Source organism: Schistocerca serialis, chromosome 3 (assembly GCF_023864345.2).
Source record: "Schistocerca serialis cubense isolate TAMUIC-IGC-003099 chromosome 3, iqSchSeri2.2, whole genome shotgun sequence".
Classification (NCBI taxonomy): domain Eukaryota; kingdom Metazoa; phylum Arthropoda; class Insecta; order Orthoptera; family Acrididae; genus Schistocerca; species Schistocerca serialis.
In genome coordinates, this window is record NC_064640.1 from 600,374,934 (window position 1) to 600,399,204 (window position 24,271).

At 37.3% G+C, this 24,271-nt stretch overlaps 1 protein-coding gene across 1 annotated transcript in view; it reads left to right on the forward strand.

Moving 5' to 3' along the window:
- LOC126470481 (cytosolic 10-formyltetrahydrofolate dehydrogenase) overlaps window positions 1-22,262 on the forward strand; it is a 159,570-nt gene extending 137,308 nt beyond the window's left edge. Inside the window, exons 12-16 of the mRNA XM_050098351.1 lie at window positions 2,291-2,484; window positions 2,617-2,736; window positions 2,886-3,136; window positions 15,326-15,525; window positions 21,180-22,262. Of these exons, the coding sequence (XP_049954308.1) occupies window positions 2,291-2,484; window positions 2,617-2,736; window positions 2,886-3,136; window positions 15,326-15,525; window positions 21,180-21,235 (821 nt within the window). The 3' untranslated portion in view covers window positions 21,236-22,262. The remainder of the gene's footprint in view (window positions 1-2,290; window positions 2,485-2,616; window positions 2,737-2,885; window positions 3,137-15,325; window positions 15,526-21,179) is intronic.
- Window positions 22,263-24,271: the final 2,009 nt, after the last annotated feature.

Here is a 24,271-nt window from a genome sequence, read left to right on the forward strand (position 1 = left end):
TGATTTTTTAAAATAAATACATTCCCTGGCAGATTCCCAGTTCTCCCATTGATTTACTGTAAATCAGTGCCTCTCAGGAAATGAATCTTGGTCTATGTTGTTTGCCAGCATGCACTGAGGGAAGTGAGTCTTGAGCAGCAAATCCAGTCTCTCATTCACTGTCCTTGTATATTCGCCATCCTCCTTCCTTAGAGTATCTCCTGGATTAGTTGGTATTCTGGTGAGGATTCTGTGAAGTCTGTCACAAGTAGTTGCACCTTCCACTTCCTCTCCTAATGCCTTCCAGGATGATAATTTCACTTATTTGTTCATAAGATTGTATTTGGCAATGGTCTCCTGATACTTTGCTCATTATTCTTTCATTCTTGCAAGGTTAAACAGTCTTCTTAACTACTTCCTTTGCAATTCTGTGTTATTACACTATCAAGGTACATTCCTGTTTATGCACTTCTTGGTGATTGGCCAGTGTTCTAAATGTGAGGTCATAATGGCAGATGTTATTGTGTCTTACATATTCTCAAAATCTAGTAGATTTCTTATCAAAGTTTTGATTTCCAATAAGTGTGAGTTGAAGGCTTTCCTATAAAGGTCCCAGACCATTTTTGTAGGATTCCTGTATGTCATGGTCTGTTTAACACCCATTTGAATCTCAAACATAATATACATGTATTCAGATAAGGATGGCTCCAATGCCACATGCCGTTGTTTGACATTGCTACACATTAAAATGGACCCAAAAGTTATGTCAGTCAGTTCTTCCCTCCTTACGTTCCTGAATGCAGCTTCCCTGCCCCTGTTCAGGATCTCCAGTTTACTATTGAATGAAAGATTCAAGAAGGTACTCACCTCTGTTGTTGGTGTTGCTGCTTACCATACCAGGTTGTGGGCATTGGCATCAAAACCAGCAGTTGTTGATTTTGCTGTTAGCAGCTGCCTGCCAGTGTCCTCACTTCCCAGGAAGGAGTAGTACTGTCCTCATAAGGAAGGTAAGCTGAGGTCAATACAATTTCCCTCACATTGTTCAGTCTGATGATCACCAAGTCCATGGAACAGTAGTCCACCATCAGCATGAATGAAATTCCATTCTTAACAGAAATGCATATTACTGAGTTCTTTAGACTTACAGCATAAATCAACTTACCTCGAGTTTGCCCAAGGAACTTGGTAGGATTCTAGGAAAACACAATGTTTCTACAAAGGACATAACTTACAAAACACGCATGCAACCCATCCTAGACTATTGATCACATGTACAGGACCCATACCAAATATAAATTATAAGAGGTAGAACACATACAAAGAAGAGTGGCATGAATGATCACAGGTTTAAGTTTGTTTGACCCATGAGAGAAAGCTGTCGAGATGTTGAAAGAACCAAAGTGCTGTGGAAGCCTACCTAGAAAGTTTCATGAACCATCTTTAAGTGAGGAATCTAGGAATATACGTCAACTATGCCTGTGTAGTGCTCTCATATATGTTGCAAGACAAGATTAGACTAATTACATCTCACACAGAGGCATTTAAGAAATCTTTCTTCCCTTCTTCCATATGTGAATGGAACAGAAAGCAGCTCTAATAGCTGGAACAGTAGGAAGTACCCTCTGTTGTGTAGATTCAGTATCACTTGCAGGTGTAGATGTAGATGTGGAATAAGAAATGTACCTAGCAGAATGAATGATTCAGAACATGCAGGATGCCATCCAAAAATCTGGTGAAAAAGATATTATACTGTTAGGACTACAGGGAAATTGTACAGCCAGTGTAGCAGTTGGGCGGGGGGTGTTTAGGAACTTGTAGTATAGGAGGTGGTATTCTCTGATGTGCTACCCCACTGTGTATTATCATCTGACAGTAAACAGTAAAAATCATATGGCTGTGAAATATTTAGTTGGTGGTATCAGAGAACAGGAACATGTGGTTGCTAAGGCAGAAACCCAGTTGTGATTAATCTCTCACCTTCCCCTGCAGATGACTATAGAACATACCTTGAAATTTTGTGCAAAACCTGGCCTCATCTTTGGAACATTTTGTGAAGATTTTGATGCATTTTCAGGGTGACTGGCTTTTTCTTTTAGTTTCCTTTTCATGGTCAGCCAGATATATTCATACTGTGTGTGTGTGTGTGTGTGTGTGTGTGTGTGTGTGTGTGTGTGTGTGTGTGTGTGTTGGGGGGGGGGGGGGGGACTGAGACTGATTTGAGCATTGTGTAAATTAAGTTTAGTGATTAGAGTAATATGATGTAGACTATTATAAAACATGCAGCTACAGTAATCTCTCTTCCCATTTCTAGGTTCTGAAACTGGTAATGCCATAGCAAACCATCCAGATGTTAGGAAATTAGGTTTCACTGGCAGTACTGGAATTGGCCAAGTTATAATGAAATCATGTGCTGATTCTAACTTGAAGAAAGTATCTCTTGAGCTGGGAGGAAAATCCCCTCTCATTATCTTTGATGACTGTGATCTTGACAGAGCAGTTAGAATGGTAAAAATTACATTATATATTTGTATTATATGTGACTCCACCTATACTAAAGAAAATTATAAGAAAATGAATGTTTAGTCTCACTTGATTTTTATGTGTTGCAAAGACTAAGTTACTTCAACTTATTTTCAGGGAATGAGTGGTGTTTTCTTCAACAAGGGTGAGAACTGTATAGCAGCAGGACGTCTCTTTGTGGATGCTTCCATTCATGACAAATTTGTTGAAAGGGTAGCTGCAGAGTGCAAAAAAATGGTAAGCATAAGATACCTTTATTTTCAAAACCACAGTGCAAACTCAGAATGTTCCTTTTTCTCTCCTCTTGAGGTTTCAGTGTGTGAAATATGCAGCCTTTTTTCTATTTTATTGTACAAATCATAATCACAGTTTGTGTTGACTCTCAGGTGATGGGAGATCCTTTAAACAGAAGTACTCAACATGGACCACAAAATCACAAAGCCCATCTTGATAAACTGATCGAATATTGTGAACGTGGTGTGAAGGAGGGGGCAACACTTGTGTGTGGAGGAAAGCGAGCTGATCGTCCTGGTCTCTTTTTTGAACCAACGGTATTTACCAATGTGGAAGACCACATGTTTATTGCTCAGGAAGAATCATTTGGACCTGTTATGGTTATATCAAAGTTTGCTAGTGGGTAAGTTGTCCCATTTAACTAAAGCATACTCTGTTCATATATTTCCTCTGTAGCATCATCTATAAAACATTTAATCTTAGACCAAAAACAGTGTTTCACAGTTACATGAAGAGTGATGTGTGTTACATGTGTTTCAGTAATGCTTGTACAATTACTTGAAAGCTAATACTGGTACAGCAACGTAATAGTGTATAGTATGACATCAGATATTTACTCACTACTACTATTACTACCACCACCACCACCACCACCACCACCACCACCGCTGCTACTGCTACTACTACTAAATAATAATAATAGTAGTAGTAGTAGTAGTAGTAGTAGTGATAATAATAATAATAATTCATCCTTTTATCATTTTCTGCAAGTCACTTTAAAGTGATGTACAACACACAAAATTAGAGAATATAGTCTGGGAAATTTTTTTTGTCTTAATGATGTACAAAGACAATGAAAATTGTATATCGTGTATGAAAATACTGCTGGAATGTAAATACTTCAGTAGTGAAGATAACAATTCACCAAATAATAGCGGTGTGGAGTTGCTAAAAGGCAGATAAACTGTTGTGACTTGCCGATCATTCAAAGTGCCGCCACGCAATTACGCGCATCCTCTACATGTGGCGCTGTTTGCCAGCCATGCAGCAGCTGCGCCACCTAAGCGGCCAGCCAGCCAGCCAGCGGCCGCTAGACTTGGACTCAGTGCTCATTCGAATGTTACAGTGTTCACATGTCTTGCTTTGTCAACTTGCTCAGTGACTTATATGTGTTGTGTCGTTTTGAAATATATGTGTTCAACTTGACGTTATAACATAAACAACACTGAGAACTTTGCTAGTTTTCAGACAAATCCTCTTTCAAGCTAGAACACACACACACACACACACACACACACACACACACACACACACACACACAAAGCAGCAGAAGAAACATTCTTCAAATAAAAGACACAGTGAAACACATCACACATATTCTTGAACAAACTAGCAGAGCTGTATTTATGTATTTCTCAGTGCTATAAAAATGATTAGATATTAACAAATGTTTCAACTTTCTTAAATGTACGTAACATTTGCATAATGTTTTTTATGTTTGTGATTTCTGTAGGCAATCCATTACAAATTATTTTTGGTATATGTAGTATACTGTGTCAGCCTCCGTAGCTGAATGGTCAGTGTGGCAGACTGCCATGTAGAGGACTGGGGTTCAATTCCCAGTAGTGTCAGGTAATTCAGCTTGGTAGGAGGACTGGAACAGGGTGCACTGATCTTCAGGATGCCAATTGGAGAGCTACTTGGCTGAGTAATAGTGGCTCCATGTCATGAAAACTGACTGGAGAGTGGTGTGCTTACCCCATGCCCCTGCATACCCCATAAATTTGGAATTCTTGACACATGTTCCTGCACAATTCCTTATTGGGAAACCTCTTTTCTTATCCTAAATTTTTCTGTTTTCCTTTACAACTCCATCAACAAGAAAACTAAGTATACATCTTTTATGTAATGGAAATACTTTTTGTTTTGCCATATGGGCTGGTATTATGACAAGTGGTGAAATGGTGAGGACTGTGGCACTCGGGAGTTGAGAGTGAATCTCAGAATTCTATGAAGTACAAAAATAACGCGAGATCAGGGTGAATGGAGTTGACAATACAAATTGAATTTCAGTGGAACAAATGCTTGCTTCATAAATAAATAAATAGGAGGATAAAATTTGGAATGAGAGAGAGAGAGAGAGAGAGAGAGAGAGAGAGAGAGAGAGAGAGAGAGACCTGTCAAGGAATAGTTGAGTAATAGATAGGCACTTGAACACTTATGTTCATAACTCTGTGTACTATGATGAAATATACAAGAAAGCTGAGCTTCTGTGTTTGGCACTTGTTTAATGTCCATATCTACTGCTCAGTGTTTTCTCTGTATGTTGAATGTTTGTTTTGTTTCATACAATTGTTTATGTTCCACCCATACACTTACATTAATGTATTGAAAGCCTTTGTGGGACATCCTAATCAATCATGGAAACACTCTTGGGTTATTCATATTTGCAACACTTAGTTGGTGTTCTTCAACCTTCTAGAAGTATTAAGTCATTTTTGATTAAAAACACACACACACACACACACACACACACACACACAATCATAGCTATTTCTCTTTAATGCCAGTTTCAACAGAAAATATGTGATGAGGAGAAATGTCTCTAATATAAATCTGAAAACACTCTTTCTATCTGTCAAATATTTTATTTCCAAGAGCAGATAGACAAAGAGTTTTATACCTGCATGTTCCACCCACTTCTGTGCCAAAGATAGGTTCATTAGAGAGTCATGCAGATCATTTTTCCTTCTAGCGATGTACTTGGGAGTATATCGGTTACTCTATAACTCAGATGGATTGTTGATAACAAATTTTATAAGTGACTAAATGTGTTGTGAGGCTGTGGTTAGTATTCCCAGATGCTTAAAGAAATGCCTGCAAGATGTCTGTGTATCAACCCCACACTTAATTCTAATTACTTGCTTTTGTGCAATGTGTACTTTTTGCCTAAATGACAAGCTACCCTAGAATGTGAATGAAAATATGTGAACTATGTTAACTTATTGACTTCTGTATCCCATAAGTAGGCAGTTATTCCTATGGCAAAAGTAGCTGAACCTGAATGTTTTATCAGGTCTGTTATCTGGTTTTCCCCTTAAAGTTTCTACCACTAAGCACACCTAATCATTTATTATTTCTTGTTGGTATGCTAGGTTAATAGGAGGTGGGATGTTGATGAGAGTAAAAAAGTGTATGAGATATGTTTTTTCAGAGCTTAAATCTAGCCTATTTATGCAAAAACAGTCAGTAACTTTTACAATAACATCATCTATTATATTCTCTGTTGATGCTTCTTTGCACTGCTTCACAACAATGCTTGTACCATCTGCAAACAGGACTAATTTTGACTTCTGATTAACGTAAAATACCGGATTACTAATGTAAAGTGAGAATAGTGTGACAAAGATTGAATCTTGATTGATTCCCATTGTAATTTTTCTCCCTGCAGATAATGTGGCATCCCCCTTGCATTATTCAAAAACTGTACTGTAACTTTCTGCATTGTGTTTCTAAAATAAGAAATAAATGAGGCATGTGCTGAACTATGTATTCCATAAAAATGCAACTTCTTTAATAGAATATTGTGATTGATGGACTCAAGTGTCTTACATAAGTCACAGAAGGTCCCAACTCGTGACATTTTATCATTTAAACATTTTATTATGTGTTCAATAAATGTATGAATAACTGGCTCAACAAATTGGCTCGTTTGAAACCCAAACTGTAATTGTATGAATATTCCATTACTCAGACGAGACGAAGGGGTAGGGATGGGAGCCATTAGGTCATACATGTTAAAAGTGTATCAGTTATGTTCATATAGTGAGCATTCAGTATGTCTGTGGCCCTGAGGGATGTTTGTCACAGCTAAGGTGATATTCCTGCGTAAAGGGGAGTATATAGAGCAGAATACAAACCAACATTTTCAGTCGACAGCTTTAGTGGCTGTACCATAGTTGTTTCTAAACATGAACCTGGCAATTCAGAATCTTGTCAAGTATAAAGTGTGCATTGTCATTCCCTGTCATGAAATGTGATAAGGCTGCCAGCATCTACTCTGAAGTAATAACATTTTAGAATGAAATAATATTACGTGGTAAATTGATGATGTTGTGTTGGGATTTAAAGATTATTTCGTAAACTTCATGATGAACAAAGGAGCTGGAAACCATCAGTTGTGGACCATTCTGAAATAGTTGCTTTGCAAAACCCGCTGTCTTTTTGTATGAAATACATTCATAAATTGATCAAACGACCAATTGATAATTGGTTGAGTAGATTTCCAAAAATTGTGAACTCACTTGATGCTGAAAATGTTAATAACTTAGCACAAAAGAAATTTAATTTAATATATTGAGTAAGGTACTGATGTCAGCTGCATTTTGACACTGAAATAGAATCTAAGGAAGGAAAAAAACATGAAGGTATAATCTGAATGCGATGGAAATTGGTAGATGTGATGTACATGTACAGACAAATAAATGCTCAAATTATCAGAAAAATTGGTTGATTTATTGAAGAGGAAGAGATTCACAAATTGAGCAAGTCAGACATATTGGTCCACCTCTGGCCATTACACAAGCAATTATTCAGCATGTCAGTGGTTGACAGCATTGTTGGATGTTCTCCTGAGGAATATTGTCCCAAATTCTGTTCTATTAGGTCATCAAAATCCTGAGCTGCTTGGATGACCCTACTGATAATGCTCCAAATATTCTCAGTTGGGGAGAGATCCGGCAACCTTATTGGCCAAGATAGGGTTTGGCAAGCACGAAGATAAATAGTAGAAGTTCGCAACATGAATGTGTGGCAGTATTGCGCTGAAATATAAGCCCAGCATGACTTGCTGTGAAGGGCAACAAAATGAGGCATAGAATATTGTTGATGTGCCACAGTGGCGTAAGGGTGCCATGTATGACAACCAAAGGGGTCCTGCTATGAAATGGTATGGCACGCCAGACCATCACTCCTGGTTGTTGGGCTGTATGATGGGCAACAGTCAGGTTTTTATCCCACTGCCACCAGTGCATCTCCAGACATGTCTTTGCTGGTCATTGGGGCTCAGTTCAAAGTAGGACTCATCACTGGAAACAATTCTGCTCCAGTCAATGAGATATCAGGCTGAATGTGCCTGACACCACAGCAGATGGGCTTGTTGGTGTACAGAGGTCAATGATAGTCAGTGCAAGGGGCACAGTAAGCTCATTCCTCCTTGCGTGTGCTATCTATTAATGATCCATGTGGTCACTGAAGCACCAGTTGCATGTTGAATTGATGATGATGAATCTGGGGCTCTGAGTGCCTTTCTGACGATTGCTCGGTCATCTCATTCTGTCATCTCCCTAGATCAGCTGTCTCCTTCTTGACACTGTGTTTGGCCATGTTTCACCCATTCGTGCCAACATCATCAAATATAGTGGTATCGCTTCTATTCAAATGCCGAGCGATTCACCGATTACTCCAACCAGCTTCTTTGAGCGCAACTATACAATCTCTCTCAAATACTGACATCTGTGTATATTGTACATGCACCTGTCTGCAAGGTGTAGTTACTCTCCAACTGATTATACTGAATGAAATTTACAAAGAGTTTATGTCCTGGTATCAACATGTCCCCTGTTTTTTATCCTTGCCAGCTGTGCTGTGAAATTGCTCTGCATCATCACACATGCATCTGTCGGCTGCCAAAGTTTACAATTGTGCCTGATACCTATATGAGTGCCAGTTTGTGACCAATTTGCATAACTCACTTGTGGTGCATCATCATTATCCCATTTTTCATTGTGCAGTGCAATTCAATGGTGAAAGTTGAAAATTTGTGTCAAACACGGATTCACGGATTTTCTGCTTTATGCAAGTGGTCGCTTTAACTGCTATCTGAGCACACTTACCAGCTTACCCAAATTCTCAACTTGTTGCACACTATGAAGTAGCATCCCTGTCCATTTGCCTCATTTGCTCACAGCATTTCCTGTATTCCCACAAGGAGTATTGCCCCTATTGTGCATACACATTAAAGAATAAAAATCAACATTCTGAGGAGGTACTGATGTCAGCCGCAGTTGCAATGCCCAGTTGTGGCTGACGTTGGTACTTCCCTCAAAATATTGATTTTTACAGCCACTATGTTAAATTTCTGACAGAAAAAACACCACACATATAAAATGAGTAGAGTTGGCTCAGGGTTGTTTGTGAGGGATGAAGAATTCTTGTAATCTCCTGTGACATCGTATGGAACCTAGATGACCCAGTACATGCCATAGTTTAAAAGGCAATTAATGCAGTGGTATCATACTATATCTCTGTCAGGAAAAAAATTGTTGTGATATTCTTTAGGATTTAATAAGAATTTTTGTTTATATTTGACTTGTTGACTCCACGTCAATCCATAAATATTGACAGGTGCTGAGAGACCCTCTAGAGGCTTTATCAGGCAGTTAAAAAAAGGGTGGGGTGGGGGTTAGAACAGCTGTTGAAAAGGGTGTGTTTGTTGCATGATGAACCTCAGCCCACACTACAGGTAAACTGGCAGAAGTCATTAACGGCTTTTATTGGGATATTCTGGATCACCTGGGTATAGTCTCAAGCTAGCACCAAGTGACCTGTTTCTTTTTGCCGTATTGAAAGAGCACATGAGCAGAGAACTGTTTTCAGTGAAGCAGGAGGTTAATGATGCTGTGTAGGAATCAAGGGAGCTGGCAGCAATTATGTGTGACTCTCGAGTATTCACTTTATTTGAATATTATAAATCACACACTGACTAAAAACATGTTATTATCGTATTCATATTTACGGACTATAGATACAGACTACTCCTGTTTCACAACAGACAATTCACATTTTGATTTTTGCTCCAGTTTCCGACCTTTGAAAACTTAGAGCTTTACCAACTCTCAGACTGATTAGAAAAAGCAGAACACCTTGAACGACTAGAGATAGGATGCTCATATTCACAGGATATATACATTAGTATGCTCTGCAGAAATGATCAGCATTTCAGTCACCTCAGTTCAGCATGTGTCCCATTGCCTAGTGGGCACAGGGTCCACCATGGGCCCAGATAATTTATTCTATGCATAATGACATCAACATGTGTAAGCACAAATGGTGTCCTGTGGTATAACCATCCGTGCTGCGTTCACCTGGTTTCAAAGTTCATCTGTGACAGTTGGCATTGTGTCACAGCACTGCACCCATCGTTTTGCCATATCCCACACATTTTTGACTGGCCACAAGTCTGGTGATCTGGCAGGCCAGTACAAAAGGCTGACATAGTGTGACATCAAGAAGGCACATGTTCATGCAGAAACATGTGGTAATGCATTGTCTTACTGAGAAATGCCATCTGGGATGTTGTGCAGAAAGGATATGGATATGGGTCATGGGATGCCATTCACGTAGGTCACTCTGGTCACAGTGCCCTGGACATGCACCACCTGCCATTTGCAGTTGTATCCAATAGCACCCCACACCACAAGGCCTTGAGTTGGTGCTGTATGCCTTATGCGAATGCAGTCAGTATGATGCTGCTCCCCCAGTCTGTGGCTAACCGCAATGCGGCCATCATTTTCAAACAAACAGAACCTAAATTCATCCAAAAACACTATCTGTTGCCATTCCTGTCCCCTGTGATGTAGTTCCGTATACAATTGCTGTGTACCATGTTTCTGCATATTCGTCAAAGCTAGGTGGAGAAGTGGATGTCGCGTACATAATCCATGCCATAATAAATGGTGATGGACTGTCACCCCTGGTAGTATGTGATGTGTTACTCTGTTCCACTGTTGCGCCAGAGCTGAGGAGGTCACAGATCTGTCCTGCAATACCATTCGGATGAGGTGTCGATCTTTGCAGGCGATTGTCTGGGTGGTGTGACCTAACCCATCTCGTTGTGTTCTATGGCCTTTGTGTTCTATGGCCTTCCATGAAGCAGTTTCCTGGATGGATGCATCACATTCCCTCATGCCAATAATGTGCCCTGTTTCAAACTCGCTAATTTGACGATACGGTTTGCGCCTATGTCTGCGGAACATTCTGCACATCTGATCAAGTCAGACTGGTCCGTTACCTTCATTTCATTGTGCCAACAAGAGCCACAGGCACATTTTACTGGTAGGTGGTGTTGCGTCGCAATGTAGATGTTGACCTCGTGCTAATTATTTCTGCAGAACATGCTAATGTACATGTCTTGTGAATATGAACATACTATCTCCAGTTGTTCCAGGTGTTCTGTTTTCTAAACATTGTGTATGTTGTAACCTTATTTTTTGAAAAAAGATGAGGGTCAAGAATAGGAGAAACAGATTGAATAGAAGTTTATTGTCTCATAACATACAATTTCAAGTCATTGACATGGTGTACAGGAGAGTCATCAAAACATCAAAACACAACAGCTTGTTTACAGTTTTCCTTAAAATATAATTAATTTAATATACTGTACTGAATACATAATTGTTACACAACATGTGGATTTTTAAAAAATAACGAAATATAACATCCTAAGTATGTGTTCTCTCAAGCTCAAATTTTCAGATCATCCTCCATGAACTCTTCAACTGAATGGTAACATTTCTGCACCTTTGTACTGTTTATAAATTAATAGTGGAAAAATTCTTTCCTTTCACCTTGTAAATTTTCATACCAACATACTGTGGAGTTTGAGCGTAAAGCGTTAAATTGTGGGTGGGCAGCATAAAATTATTTTGATTTCTGGTGCTGTAATAATGTTGAAATTGATTTGGTACAAATAATGATGGTTACCATGTACAAAGGTAATCAGTTCATAGATGTACAGTGAGGGAACATTTGATGTGCTTAGATCTTTTAGGAGTGAGCAACATGATTTTCTTTGCTTTACATTGTACGTATTTCTAATGATAGTGTTTTGAAGTTTTAATAATAGAGACATATGGTTTGAGCTACTCCAAAATATAATTCCATACTATATTATTGATACAAAGTAGCTGTGATATACTACTTTCCTTATGTCCATACTGATAGCATTGTAATAGTATCATTATTGCAAATGCTAGACTATTTAATTTATTTGCAAAGTATATACTGCGATAAATTTTTGTCTAACTGGATTCCAAGGAATTTCACAAATTTCTACAAATTCTGATTTTTACAATGAATTTGGATATCATTTAACTTTGCTTGTTTTAAGTTGTGTTAACTGAGTTTTTCTGTGTTTAATTTTAATCTACTTTTCTAATTTTTCTAAGGTATTGATGATGGATTGAGGAATTTGATTGGGACTTTTAGTTTAAATGATTACAAATATGTCATCTGGAAATAAAACTGAGTGACACTGAGTATTAAGCTGTAGGATAAGGAACGGAAAAAAGAAAGAAGGAAAGGAAAAATGAAAGAAGGAAAGGAAAGGAATGAAGTATAAGTCTCGTATGGTGCAGGTGAATGATATGGTTTGAGAAAACTAAAGGTGTGTTTACAACTGTGTGCCTTGTGGTTCATCACCTTGCATCTGCAGCTTGCCTCCACATGGAAGTAGAGGTGCACAGTGTTAACAGAGGTGTAAATGGATTCACTCGCATGCACATGTTGAGGAAGAAGCATGCACCTACACGTGTGCCTCTGCTTGCATGTGGCATAAGCTACAGTTGCATGGTGACTAGCTGCAAGGCGCACAGGTGTAAAAACCCTTAAAAGTGAGAGACAAGTACAAGAAAGTGGTAGTGGATATTAAAGCCAGGGGTTTGTTGTAATGGAGGATCCGTTGAAGGGGAATTACCCCTTTTCATCATCCATTAATGCTCTTGATAGGTTGGGGAGTGGAGGGGATCCAGGAAGCATGGGTGTCCACAGAAATTTTTCCAAGAGGGATAAGATTCTCAAATTTCCATTTTTCTTATAGCTGATTAGCTGAGTTTGAGTGTATGTTTGGACCAAAGAAATAAATTTGACAGAAAATACACAAAACTCACTCACTGTATCTTAAACATTTGATAGTTATCAAGTCTCTTCTTTTTTTAAGGTAGATTACTATTACATCATAAAGGTAAGCATATTTCATTGGTATATCCAAAATACATCTTTTTGCATTTTTAATATGGGTCAGTTGAGTCAACTCTAAACAGCTGAGGACTGAATGAAAATGCTCATCTTCCCCACGTCTTGGCATGTTACTGTTTAGCCATGACAGCTGGGCTACAGAACTTCTAACTCTATGGCTGGATGTTGCAATGAATTTTGCTTCATATGTTTCAAGAAGAGGATAGTTCAAGAAAGCCCAAACATCTTATTGACCTTGATACTTCACCATTTTTTCATCTCTTACAGTGCCAAAATTGGCATGTCTTCTGAGTTTAGGCCCAAAGATGAAGTGTAGGTGAATAAACCTACACTACAGAATGACTGTGTTTCTCAAAAATCACTCTACTGTGTAGAACTGAATACAGTCTCAGCAAACCTTCATGGGTCAAATACAAACCTACTGTTGAGCTTATGATATGCAGGAGGCAAAGGGGCTGTTATTGTAGGAATTGGGGCAGATGTCGGGTGGGTATACTGCAGCCATGTTTGTACTGTTATGGGTGTTGGAACTGTCCTGTTCTAGAGCTCATCAATGTCTTTACAAGTAAGCAACTGAGTGAAGAAGGGATACTCCATTCTGACAGTGTCCTATAAAGAACACGTTCACTGGATACGCCGAAACTGCTGCCGTGACAATATGAAAACCCAACAATGTAGTGTTTACTAAAACCACTGTGTTCCCCTTGCATTCAGTAATGCTAAATCCATGCTTGAGAAGAATCAGAGAGAACACTGGAAATATGTGGGAATTTTAAAATTAACAAGAAGTCTGCCACAGATTGCAGGAGGTGGCAAGTACAATAAATTGCATATCAAGTATAGTTTTAGAAAGATCAGCTAGTGAAATTTTCATGGACATTAATAAGTGTAATAAATTTAATTGGGGGAAACATATCATTCCATAATGTCATACACGATCCTTTTTTTTAACTCAGCAAACAAAGCTAAAGTTCTCCGAATTTGAAACCATTTAACGTGAATTATTTCTTGTGTGGACTGAAGAACATCCTGCAGAGGTGTGTTCAGGGAGCTGGGGATTACCACCTATTGTTTCCCAACATATTTATCCAGTGATAAAATTTGTTGTCAATAATATATTTGTTTTCAAAACTGAAAGCTCACTTCATTTAAACAGTACCAAAAATAAGAATAATCTTCACACAAAGAAATAAAGTCGCTTGTTGTGGCCCAGAAAGTGTCCATTATTCAGAAACTCACATTTTTGGTAACTTGCCAGCAGTTATAAATATTCTCAGTGTAACAGGAGCTTAAAGGATCACGTTCAATGTCTTCCACTCACCTTGCAAATTACTTACTAGAACCCTTTGATGTGTATATAATTAGCAATATCAGGTAATGTGAATGTCATGTAAAAGCCAACTTCGGCACATTTTCATTGCAGTAGTGTGATCAACAGAAAGAAATATTGTGAACTGTTTCCTGTCTGTCAATGTGTGGTTACAATAACCCAAGGATTATCATATTAACCTCAGTGTATTGTACATTTACATGTTTTGTTACGTGATTATTATTATCTAAATGAAAATGTGCTTACAATTTTTTGACTTATTTCAAATCCATGAGGACCATTTCACTTAGCATAAGTGGAAGGTTCAAAAATTTATCTAGTTTAGGTTTTTATAAATATGTATTTGTAGTCTCCTGTCTGTGGAACAAAAAGTGTATCTAATTTAATTGGATCAAAAGTACCCTCTATTATGCAGTGATAAGCAATGATAAGTAATTAAGTTAAAAGGAAACATGAAATAAAATTTTTCGTTCAAGGGGAAACATACTTAAGTAGAAGTTTTTGAAAGAAATTTACGCCATTTGACTGTAAATTACTATTTATTTAAAACTTCCTGGCAGATTAAAACTGTGTGCCGGACCGAGACTCGAACTCGGGACCTTTGCCTTTCGCGGGCAAGTGCTCTACCAACTGAGCTACCCAAGCACGACAAACGCCCCGTCCTCACAGCTTTACTTCTGCCAGTGCTTGGGTAGCTCAGTTGGTAGAGCACTTGCCCGCGAAAGGCAAAGGTCCCGAGTTCAGGTCTCAGTCCGGCACACAGTTTTAATCTGCCAGGAAGTTTCATATCAGCGCACACTCCGCTGGAGAGTGAAAATCTCATTCTACTATTTATTTATTTCACATAATCATGTTTTTGGCTTTATAACCATTCTCACATGCAAGTTGAAATGTCAGAAAAGTCTGACATGCCTAAATGATATTTTGTTATCAAAATAATGTATATTTGGTCTTATCAAAGATACATAATAAGACTGACATTGTGCACAGTGAATAAATATTTACAAACTGTAAAGTGTATTTGACAGCAAACACATTGATATGACCCACATTCATCGTGTTCATACATCAACATGAATGACTGATGAATTGGCTCTATTCATTGTTCCACAGGCTAGTGAATACACTCATTTTTTCACCATTATGTTTTTCTTGAGCAAGATGCAAAATTTGCCATCTAGTTGCATTTTACTTCAATTTCAGAATATTTGTTTTGATTTGTTTCAGAGATATTGACGCAGTAATCAACCGAGCAAACAACACAGAATTTGGACTCGCATCTGGAGTATTTACAAGAGACATTAATCGTGCACTTTACATAGCAGAGAAAATAGATGCAGGGACAGTTTTCATAAATACCTACAATAAGACTGATGTGGCAGCTCCATTTGGAGGTTTCAAACAATCTGGATTTGGAAAAGACTTGGGTACATATTATTTAGCTTCCAAATATTTTGGATTACAGTTATTGAAAATCTTTCAGCAAATTTACACAGAACATTTCCTGCAATACAATAATATAACTTCACCATGTTGTATATAAAAGTGTGTAGAACCAAGCATTCAACATATGACTGTTTTGGAAAATTGCTTGAAATATTTGCTTAAGTGAGTCGTGCCCTCCAAATAACCAGATAAGGTTGTACAGGTCATTAACACTTTTATCGTACTATAAATGGTATAATCATTCATTGATTTTACCACTAGATAAATTGAAAATTCAACATATTTAACTACAGCATAAAAACTGTTCAGTTGTGATGAAACATTTTTTCTTAACAAGAGTGCTGCTCAGTGAAACACTTTTTCATATCTAAGTTTTAGGGCTAATTCTCAGTAAAGTACCAGAAATCTACTTGTCATGATATAATAGAAAATGTGAATACATAAACAAATGAATACTTTTAGAGACAATATGACAGTGTGATAACTATAAAGCACTTGCGGGGCAAATTTAAGGTCCAAGTGACACAAGTGGTCACTTGGGCTGTTAATGAAACATTTGTATATGGAGTGAATCATAATTAGTAATGAAAACTGAAACGGTTGAAAGTACTTGATATGGGAGGCAAAAAAATTGCAGTAAACATGGGTTTCCAGATGAGCTGTTTGCGAAATAATTGCTAATGTGCTGTTGTAGTCATCTCTGACTTCAGTATGAATTATTATCATGGTTACTCTAAATGTATCCGAAATGTAAACTTTTTGATCAAGTGCACATCTAATTAGGTTCAAATTTTCATCCAGCACCCACCTTAACAGGAAATACAAGGCTACATACTTGTTACAATTTAATGTACACTTGTGTCTGTTAAAGAAGGTCTTGCACCTTTACATTTGGAGGTAATACTGCAGTGAGTTACAAATTCTTTCAAACACTCTCGGATCATCTCATAAATTGCGACTTTACTTTTCACTGCTTCAGATTTTCAACCATGTCGATGACACTACTGAGATGACCTCAGACAAAAAAGTCCAGAGTACTGAGGGTAGGTGACCTTTGTGGCCAAGGTACAGGGCCTGCTTAACCCATCTTATGCAGTACTGGTGTGTTAAATGTCATCTTACGTCAGCAGCAAAATATGCCTGCGTCCCATCATGCTTGTACTAGTCTCCACAACATTGTGCAAGGTATATTGGGTCATGGGTGAAATTTGAGCCTAATTATATGGGTATATAACATGAAAAGTTTATATTTCATGTACATGTATAGTACCAGAACAGTATTTCGTAGTGAAGTGAGTGGCAGCTCGTAACCAAACCTTCAAAACTGGCTCACAAATGGCGCATTTGTGGACCTATATTTAGTGGCATGCATTTGCTTCTGCTGTTGTGTTTTTTCACTTGTCAGTTTCATTATTGATTATGATCTACCCTGTATATAAATAACACAATGACATTTTTATTATAATGTTTTTTGTTAAATAATGAATCTCATGTGGCTCACAGCATGGTGTATATTGTTTTTTGTCTGTTGCCATTTCAGCAACGGGTGTGTCAATTCAAACTGGTACTGTCACCAGGAAATGAACCCAGTTCCACTGTATGAAGGATGTGAATGATGCCTTTCAGCTATGAGGGTGGAGGGGGGGGAGGGGAGGAGGAGAGATAATAACACTTACAACAGTAATAAAATGAGCAAATGCCTAAGAAAGGTACCTAATACCTGAGGTAGGAGGGAGGGGGGTGCCAAATAAATATGTCAATTGTGTTGAGAAACCCTCTCAAACTGCCCTGAATACTTGCCTATCATCCACTTTTTGCTCTAGCTTGAATGAATGATTTTTTCCCTATAAATGTAGAAAAGTGACTGGCAATTGACTCAAAATCAGTCAAGTGAATTCTGTATGAAAGTTTGTAGCTAGATGAGTTCTTAACCAAATTGACAACTCATCGTCAACTTTGTGTCCTTATCAGAAGGCTGCTCAAATTTATAACCCATAAATGACATAATGGTTTCAGTAACACATTTTGTAGTATTTAAAGATGCTGTAGGCTTTGGGGTTTTTTGTCAAATTGTGTATCAGTGGCTCAGAGCAGTATATGAATGCCAGACATCAGGCAATGTGTATGTCCCACTCATGCCAGCATAGAGAGAAGCCCACATATTTTGGATTCAACTACATCAAAATTGCACTATGAGTAAACTGAGGAATGTGCTCATCAATCAGTCACATGTTTGTCCAGAGGGAAAATAGTAGTTGGTGCAGCCATATGAACAATTGACAAGAGCAATGTGCTGGTGGTGGTACAGGAGTAAAGAGAAATGAAAATCATACAAGGTGTGATTGAAGACACCATAATAGGGCCACCAGTGTTCTCAAAATACACAGACGATTTGTCAGATGTGGACAGCAGCACTTGCAGAATAATTTCAACAGTAATCTTGTCTGTCATTGGTGCTTGATGCTTCACTTGGTTTTCAATGCTGGACATTTTTTTCATTATCAGCTAATACAAAGTATATGTGGCAGTGACACTTGGTGTGATCTCTTCAGGGGAATGCATTTTTAAATCCAGAATTTGATATTTTATGTTTTTGTTGAGGGGGTGGCATGTTTCACAGTATTATCAATGATCAATCTGAGAGGCTTCTGGTTCCATGTGATAAATCATTTATGTTTATTGAGAACAGAAGCAATTCTATTATACTTACTTGGACACATTACTGGTATTACTTTTGCTTGTGTTGAACATTCACTACGTTCTATTAGCCAATAAGTCTTTGAGCCAGTCACTTATTTTTTAAGATACTTTGTTTAACTGTTTTGGTTATCAATTGATAATGTGGTGGAGTATGAAATGGAAAAAAGAAAGATAAGGGTTTAGAGTCTCATTGATGACAATCATTAGGGACAGAGTGCAAGTTGAGATTAGGGAAGGAAGTTCACCATGTCCTTTTCAGAGGAGCCGTCTCGGCATTTGCCTCAAGTGATTCCCAATAACAACAGGAAAACTTAATCGGGATGGGTGAATGGGAATCTCATCCGTTGTTTTCCCAGGTGTGAGTCCAGTGTCTCAACAGCTGCTCTACTTTGGTGTCAGATGCTGTTATTTATATTTTTTTAGTTTTTTATTTTCTCTTTATACTTTTTTGATGTTATATGTAATTTATCATTGAGCCACTGTATTATGCTTGTTGTAAGCATCTCTCATATTTCAGTGATACAGTTATGATCTCTTCCTCAGTTGGTTTTCTATTCATAGAGCTCTCGGCACTGTAGCTCTCAGCACCGTATGTAATACATGCATAACATGGTCCTGTGGCTTTGTTGATAATCATACTATGAGTCATTGTAATCTTAGTGCTTTCCCATTTTATCAAACTCCTTCCATCTCAGTTTTTTCCTCTCTTTGTTTTGTGTAAATTTTTTCATATATTCATACTTTCTTGATACACTTCTTCCATACTTTCCTCTTCTTGATAATGCTTCATAGATTTATTCTTCACCAAGGATTGGGCAACTCGTTGATTTTTCTTTTTTTCTTTCCCCACATAGTTTTCTGTTTTCATTTTGTATTTTTAGCTTTGCACTTTCATATGCTGTTATGTGACCTGCAGATTTTCTTCTTCTGTGCTTTTATCCAGTTCCTTTATCAGTTGTAAATTTTCTTGTAAATTACTTTTGTTGTCATATCAAATTAAATCCTCTTTGTTACACATAACATTTGTTATATTTCTCTTAAAGTTTCATTGGGTTCATATCTAAACAACTGAATTTGGTCTTACAATTTACAGTCATGTCTTAAGCTTCTTTAATGTCATTGTGTATATGTCCAGTTTCCTTTTTGGATACAAAGTGAGATGAAATAGTTTTTAACAGACAGGACACACATTCAGGAGCAGTAATGTTTGAACCCATCTCTGGGCATCCAGATTTAAGTTTTCTGTGATTTCCCCCAAATCATTAAGGTGTGGCCCAGAGTTTTTCCTTCGAAAATGACACTGCTGATTACTTTCCATATCACTGTTCAATCCTAGCTTGTATTCAGTCTCTAATTACCTTATTGAACCCTGATCTACCATCCTTTTATTTCTTAATTTTTGTGTGTACCTGAGTGTGCGCATTTTGTAATTAATTGATGTAGTAGTCTGTAGCAACAACTGTGTAACAGCCACTTAAACAATGAACTTACTAGTATAAAGTAAGTTGGGATTTCCTGTGATGTCAACAGAAGCTTTAGTTGAGCAAATGTAGTACTAGATATGTAGTAGAAAGAAATTGAAGAAACTAAATGCATTTAAAGAATTTTCATATAGTAATGAACTCTCCAGTAAAAATATATTAGTGTTTTAAGTCCCAAGAATAGGAAAGCAATGTGGATACAATTTGCACATTTATGTTGAGTTTGGTCGAATGAACTGTTGAAATTATTCTGCAAGTGCTGCTGTCCACATCTGACAAATCGTCTGTGTATTTTGAGAACACTGGTGGCCCTATTATGGTGTCTTCAATCACACCTTGTATGATTTTCATTTCTCTTTAACATTTATCATCCATTATATAGTAATCTTGTCTGTCATTGGTGCTTGATGCTTCACTTGGTTTTCAATGCTGGACATTTTTTTCATTATCAGCTAATACAAAGTATATGTGGCAGTGACACTTGGTGTGATCTCTTCAGGGGAATGCATTTTTAAATCCAGAATTTGATATTTTATGTTTTTGTTCCACACACCCTCTTCTTCTTATCAATTGAAGACGTAAAGTCTGTAAATGAGTCCGCAGTAATATTGTGGCTCTTTATTTGTAAAGATCCATCTTGATCATACAAGTGATCAAGACAGCCGTCCGTTGTGGGGCCGAGCGGTTCTAGGCGCTTCAGTCCGGAACCGCGGGACTGCTATGGTCACAGGTTCGAATCCTGCCTCGAGCATGGATGTGTGTGATGTTCTTAGGTTAGTTAGGTTTAAGTAGTTCTAAGTTCTAGGGGACTGAGGTCTGTTAAGTCTCATAGTGCTCAGAGCCATTTGAACCTTTTTAACCTTTTTTTTTTTTTTTTTTTTTTTTTACAGACCTTTACAAATAAAGTAACTCTCCTTCTTATTCAAGCAATTTCAACCCTATAACATCAACAACTATTTAAACGCTAGACTTATTGTAATGTTCCAGTCCATCCATTGCATTTTTATAGGACCAGAATATCCTAGAATTTTATGAAAAATCTTCCATGGAATTCCAAGTGTGAAAATTTTCATAGATGGCAAGGATAGTCTTCTTTACAGATGCAAGAGTTGCAGTAACATTTCTCAGTTGTTTCCCTCCATTACCTTTTGCGGAACGGGCATAGCAATAATTGTGTTCTCCTCATTAGAAACTAACAATAAATTGTCACTGGACTGTTTTCTCTTTAAAATCAAACAAGATATTGATTTATAAGAAGAGATTGTGCATGTTTTGTGATTTTTTTTTTTTCGTTGCGCACCATTGGAGTACTTGGTTAAATTTTACATATAACCATTTGTTTTTAAATCGGCAGTTATATGTTAGCAGATTATATGACCATAAGAATGGACCCAATTTGAAAGGATTTCTTTCTCAATAATTGGAGACTGATTTTTCATTTGTTTCTGTTTCAGGTGAGGAGGCCCTTAATGAATACTTGAAAGTGAAATGTGTCACACTGGAATACTAATATTATTTTCCTGACTGGAGATTTTTACTGTCTATTTTTTAGAATATATTTTGTCATATTTGATGCACAGCTTGTATTTAAGAATCTCGTACTCTTGCCATTTCCTTGTTAATATCTTTTTATTGTTTTTACAAAATATTTTAATAAGTTTTTTCATCCTATATTTGGTGCACAACTTGCAATGAAGAATCTCTTGCCATTATAATTTATTTTACTCCTTTCAGACATATATTTTTTTTCTTTTTTTATGTTTCTGTAAACTTGTTGCATTAATATACTGTACTGCTGGTCTGAATGAGAAACAGAATTGATACTACTATGTGCCATGATAAAGCAGTGTGAGAGATCATCTTTCTTTGATTAACAGGGACTTACCAGGGTAACTACTCTGGTTCATATTCTGATGAAAATGAATGTGCATAGACATGTGTAGGCATGCACAGCCACTCACATCCATGTTACTACTACATGCACATGCTGCTCCCCCCCCCCCCCCTCCCCCCAACATTCTCACACATTGAGCTGAAGAAAAACTGACCAGAATATCAGGAATCCTCCAGAATCCAACTTTATTTCTTCATAAATTATTTTTTTAAAGTAGCTGCTTTTAGTATGACAGTAATAAGCTACTACCTATTATTTTCTGAACAAAATAAGAATAGAATGAAATGTAAAATGCTATGTGAACAAAGACTGTGTGTGATGAGAGAATGTTGTAACCGATGTGTGCTGTAATAAAGTAGACTAGTGATAAAAGTAAATTTATATAAATGGCTGGATCTGTGTATAGTAAAATGATGACTTTTGCTCATGATTAATGAAACATTGATTGTAAAGATTTCTACATAGATGAACCGTTAGTGCACTGACAATATCAGACTGTCACAATACCTGTAATCTCAATGTGTCTAACAATTGGATGAGAATTTACTGTTTGAGATCTGAAAATCAGTGTTGCCGTCCTTGTTTTTTTCATTCCATCTTGCCATATTGTGGATTCAGATACGAAATAAATAAATTATCAGTATGGTACTTCTTTTCTGTAAGTAAATGGAATACCCTTCTGTTATAGTTTCTTTGAGGGAAGTATATACTTGATGATGAGGGCAATAATCTGCCATATTGTACTTTAGACACAAATAGATATTTACCGTATAACCTTCTACAACCCTTATTACTTTTCTCCCCAGACAAAGATCATAGAAGAATAAGCAACAAAGATTCCTTGGGAATATTGCACCTCAATGACTAAAATGCACTGTTGTCCTTCCAAACACATGCTTTCTTTGGCTATGCAATTTTTAAACAGAAACCATGTGAAAACATAATCGAGTTTATGAAAATCAGATAGGTTACAGCTATAAAAAGCGTTTAATGAAAGATGTATTTATGTACACTATCAGCTGCTGTATAAACTGTATGAAAATTAGCTACTAGTTTTGGTCTATATGAACCACCATTTGGCACTGGTCAAAAATTTATTATAGCATTTTGTTTTTTTAATGTGTTAAACATAGTTGCCATAATTTTGTATTGACTTAAAGGGACAAACATCTCCATGATAAGTCCCTGAAAACTGCACAGTGTTGACTGGCTGCCATGTGGCATCATGTAGATGTGGTATGGAGGGGCATGGGGTCAGCACACCAATTTCCCAGCTTTTGTCGATTTTCCAGACCATGGAGCCACTACTTCTCAGTCAAGTAGCTCCTCAATTGCCACACACTTAATTACACAGTAACTGAATATCAGCTTACTCCCATTGAAAAGGCAGCATATACACTTCTTGTAATACCCGTCCAAGTTACTCTTATTACACTCATATTTCAAACATTGCAAAAATTTCATAACTGAATTAATGAGACTATTGTTTTGAATAGTCACGAAAATCTGCAGAACAAAAGCCCACAGACAAGTGGAAATCTCTTTCATTAACACAGCTATGTAGGAAGTTGTAGTGTATTCCTTTTCTTCCTCTCTTACAGCTGGTAACAATACAATGTCACTGTTCATGAAAGCTAGGTTTTAATATGTAAAAACTAAATTAAACTCTGTGATAAGTCCCTAAAGACTTCACAATTTCAACTGGCTGCCATGTGGTGTTTTGTGGTATGGAGGGGCATAGCATCAGCATACCAATTTCCCAGCTATAGTTGATTTTCCAGACCATTGAGCCACTACTTCTCATTCATGTAGCTTCTCGATTGGCATCATGAGGGTGAGTGTACCCCGTTCCAATTATACCAAGGAAAAAATCCCTGGTAGTACCAGGCTGTGAATCTGCATCTTCAGAAGAGACCTGCATCATTCCTCATGTTTTAATATTTAAAAACTAAACTAAACTCTGTGATAAACCCCTGAAGACTACACAGTTTTGACTGGATGCCATGTGGCGTTATGTGGTATGGAGGGGCATAGCATTAGCATACCAATTTCCCAGCTATTGTCAATTTTCCAGACCATTGAGCCACTTCTTCCCATGCAAGTAGCTTCTCGATTGGCATCATTAGGGTAAGTGTACCCCATTCCAGTTATACCAAGGAAAAATCCCTGGTAGTACTGGGCTATGAATCTGGATCCTCTGCATGAGAGTCAAATGTGCTGACCACTTGGCTGCAGAGGCAGTCTTTAATATTTACATTTACAAAAATATCAATAAATTTTAGTTTTCTTTAACATCATTATTTCATACAACTGTTAGTTGAATTTAATGTAATTGACAAGTTGTAAGATTTTTCTCCATTGCATATCAGTGGTGAATTAACTGAACCTCTGTCTCTCTGTCAGTAAACATTTGCATCTATCATAAAATCTTCGTCAGTCAACACCTAAGATCAACTAAATTGCTCTTACAGATCATGTGAATGTAACCTATTGTAAATAATTTTCATCTCTCTTTTGTAAATGAAGTTATTTTTTGTTAATAATTTTGCTATCTTTCTTAAGTAAATTATATTACACAATGTATTTAAACTTCTGAGCTAAATTTCAATTACGGGATGCAATTGTCACAAAAGTCTCATTTTCAAACAGTTT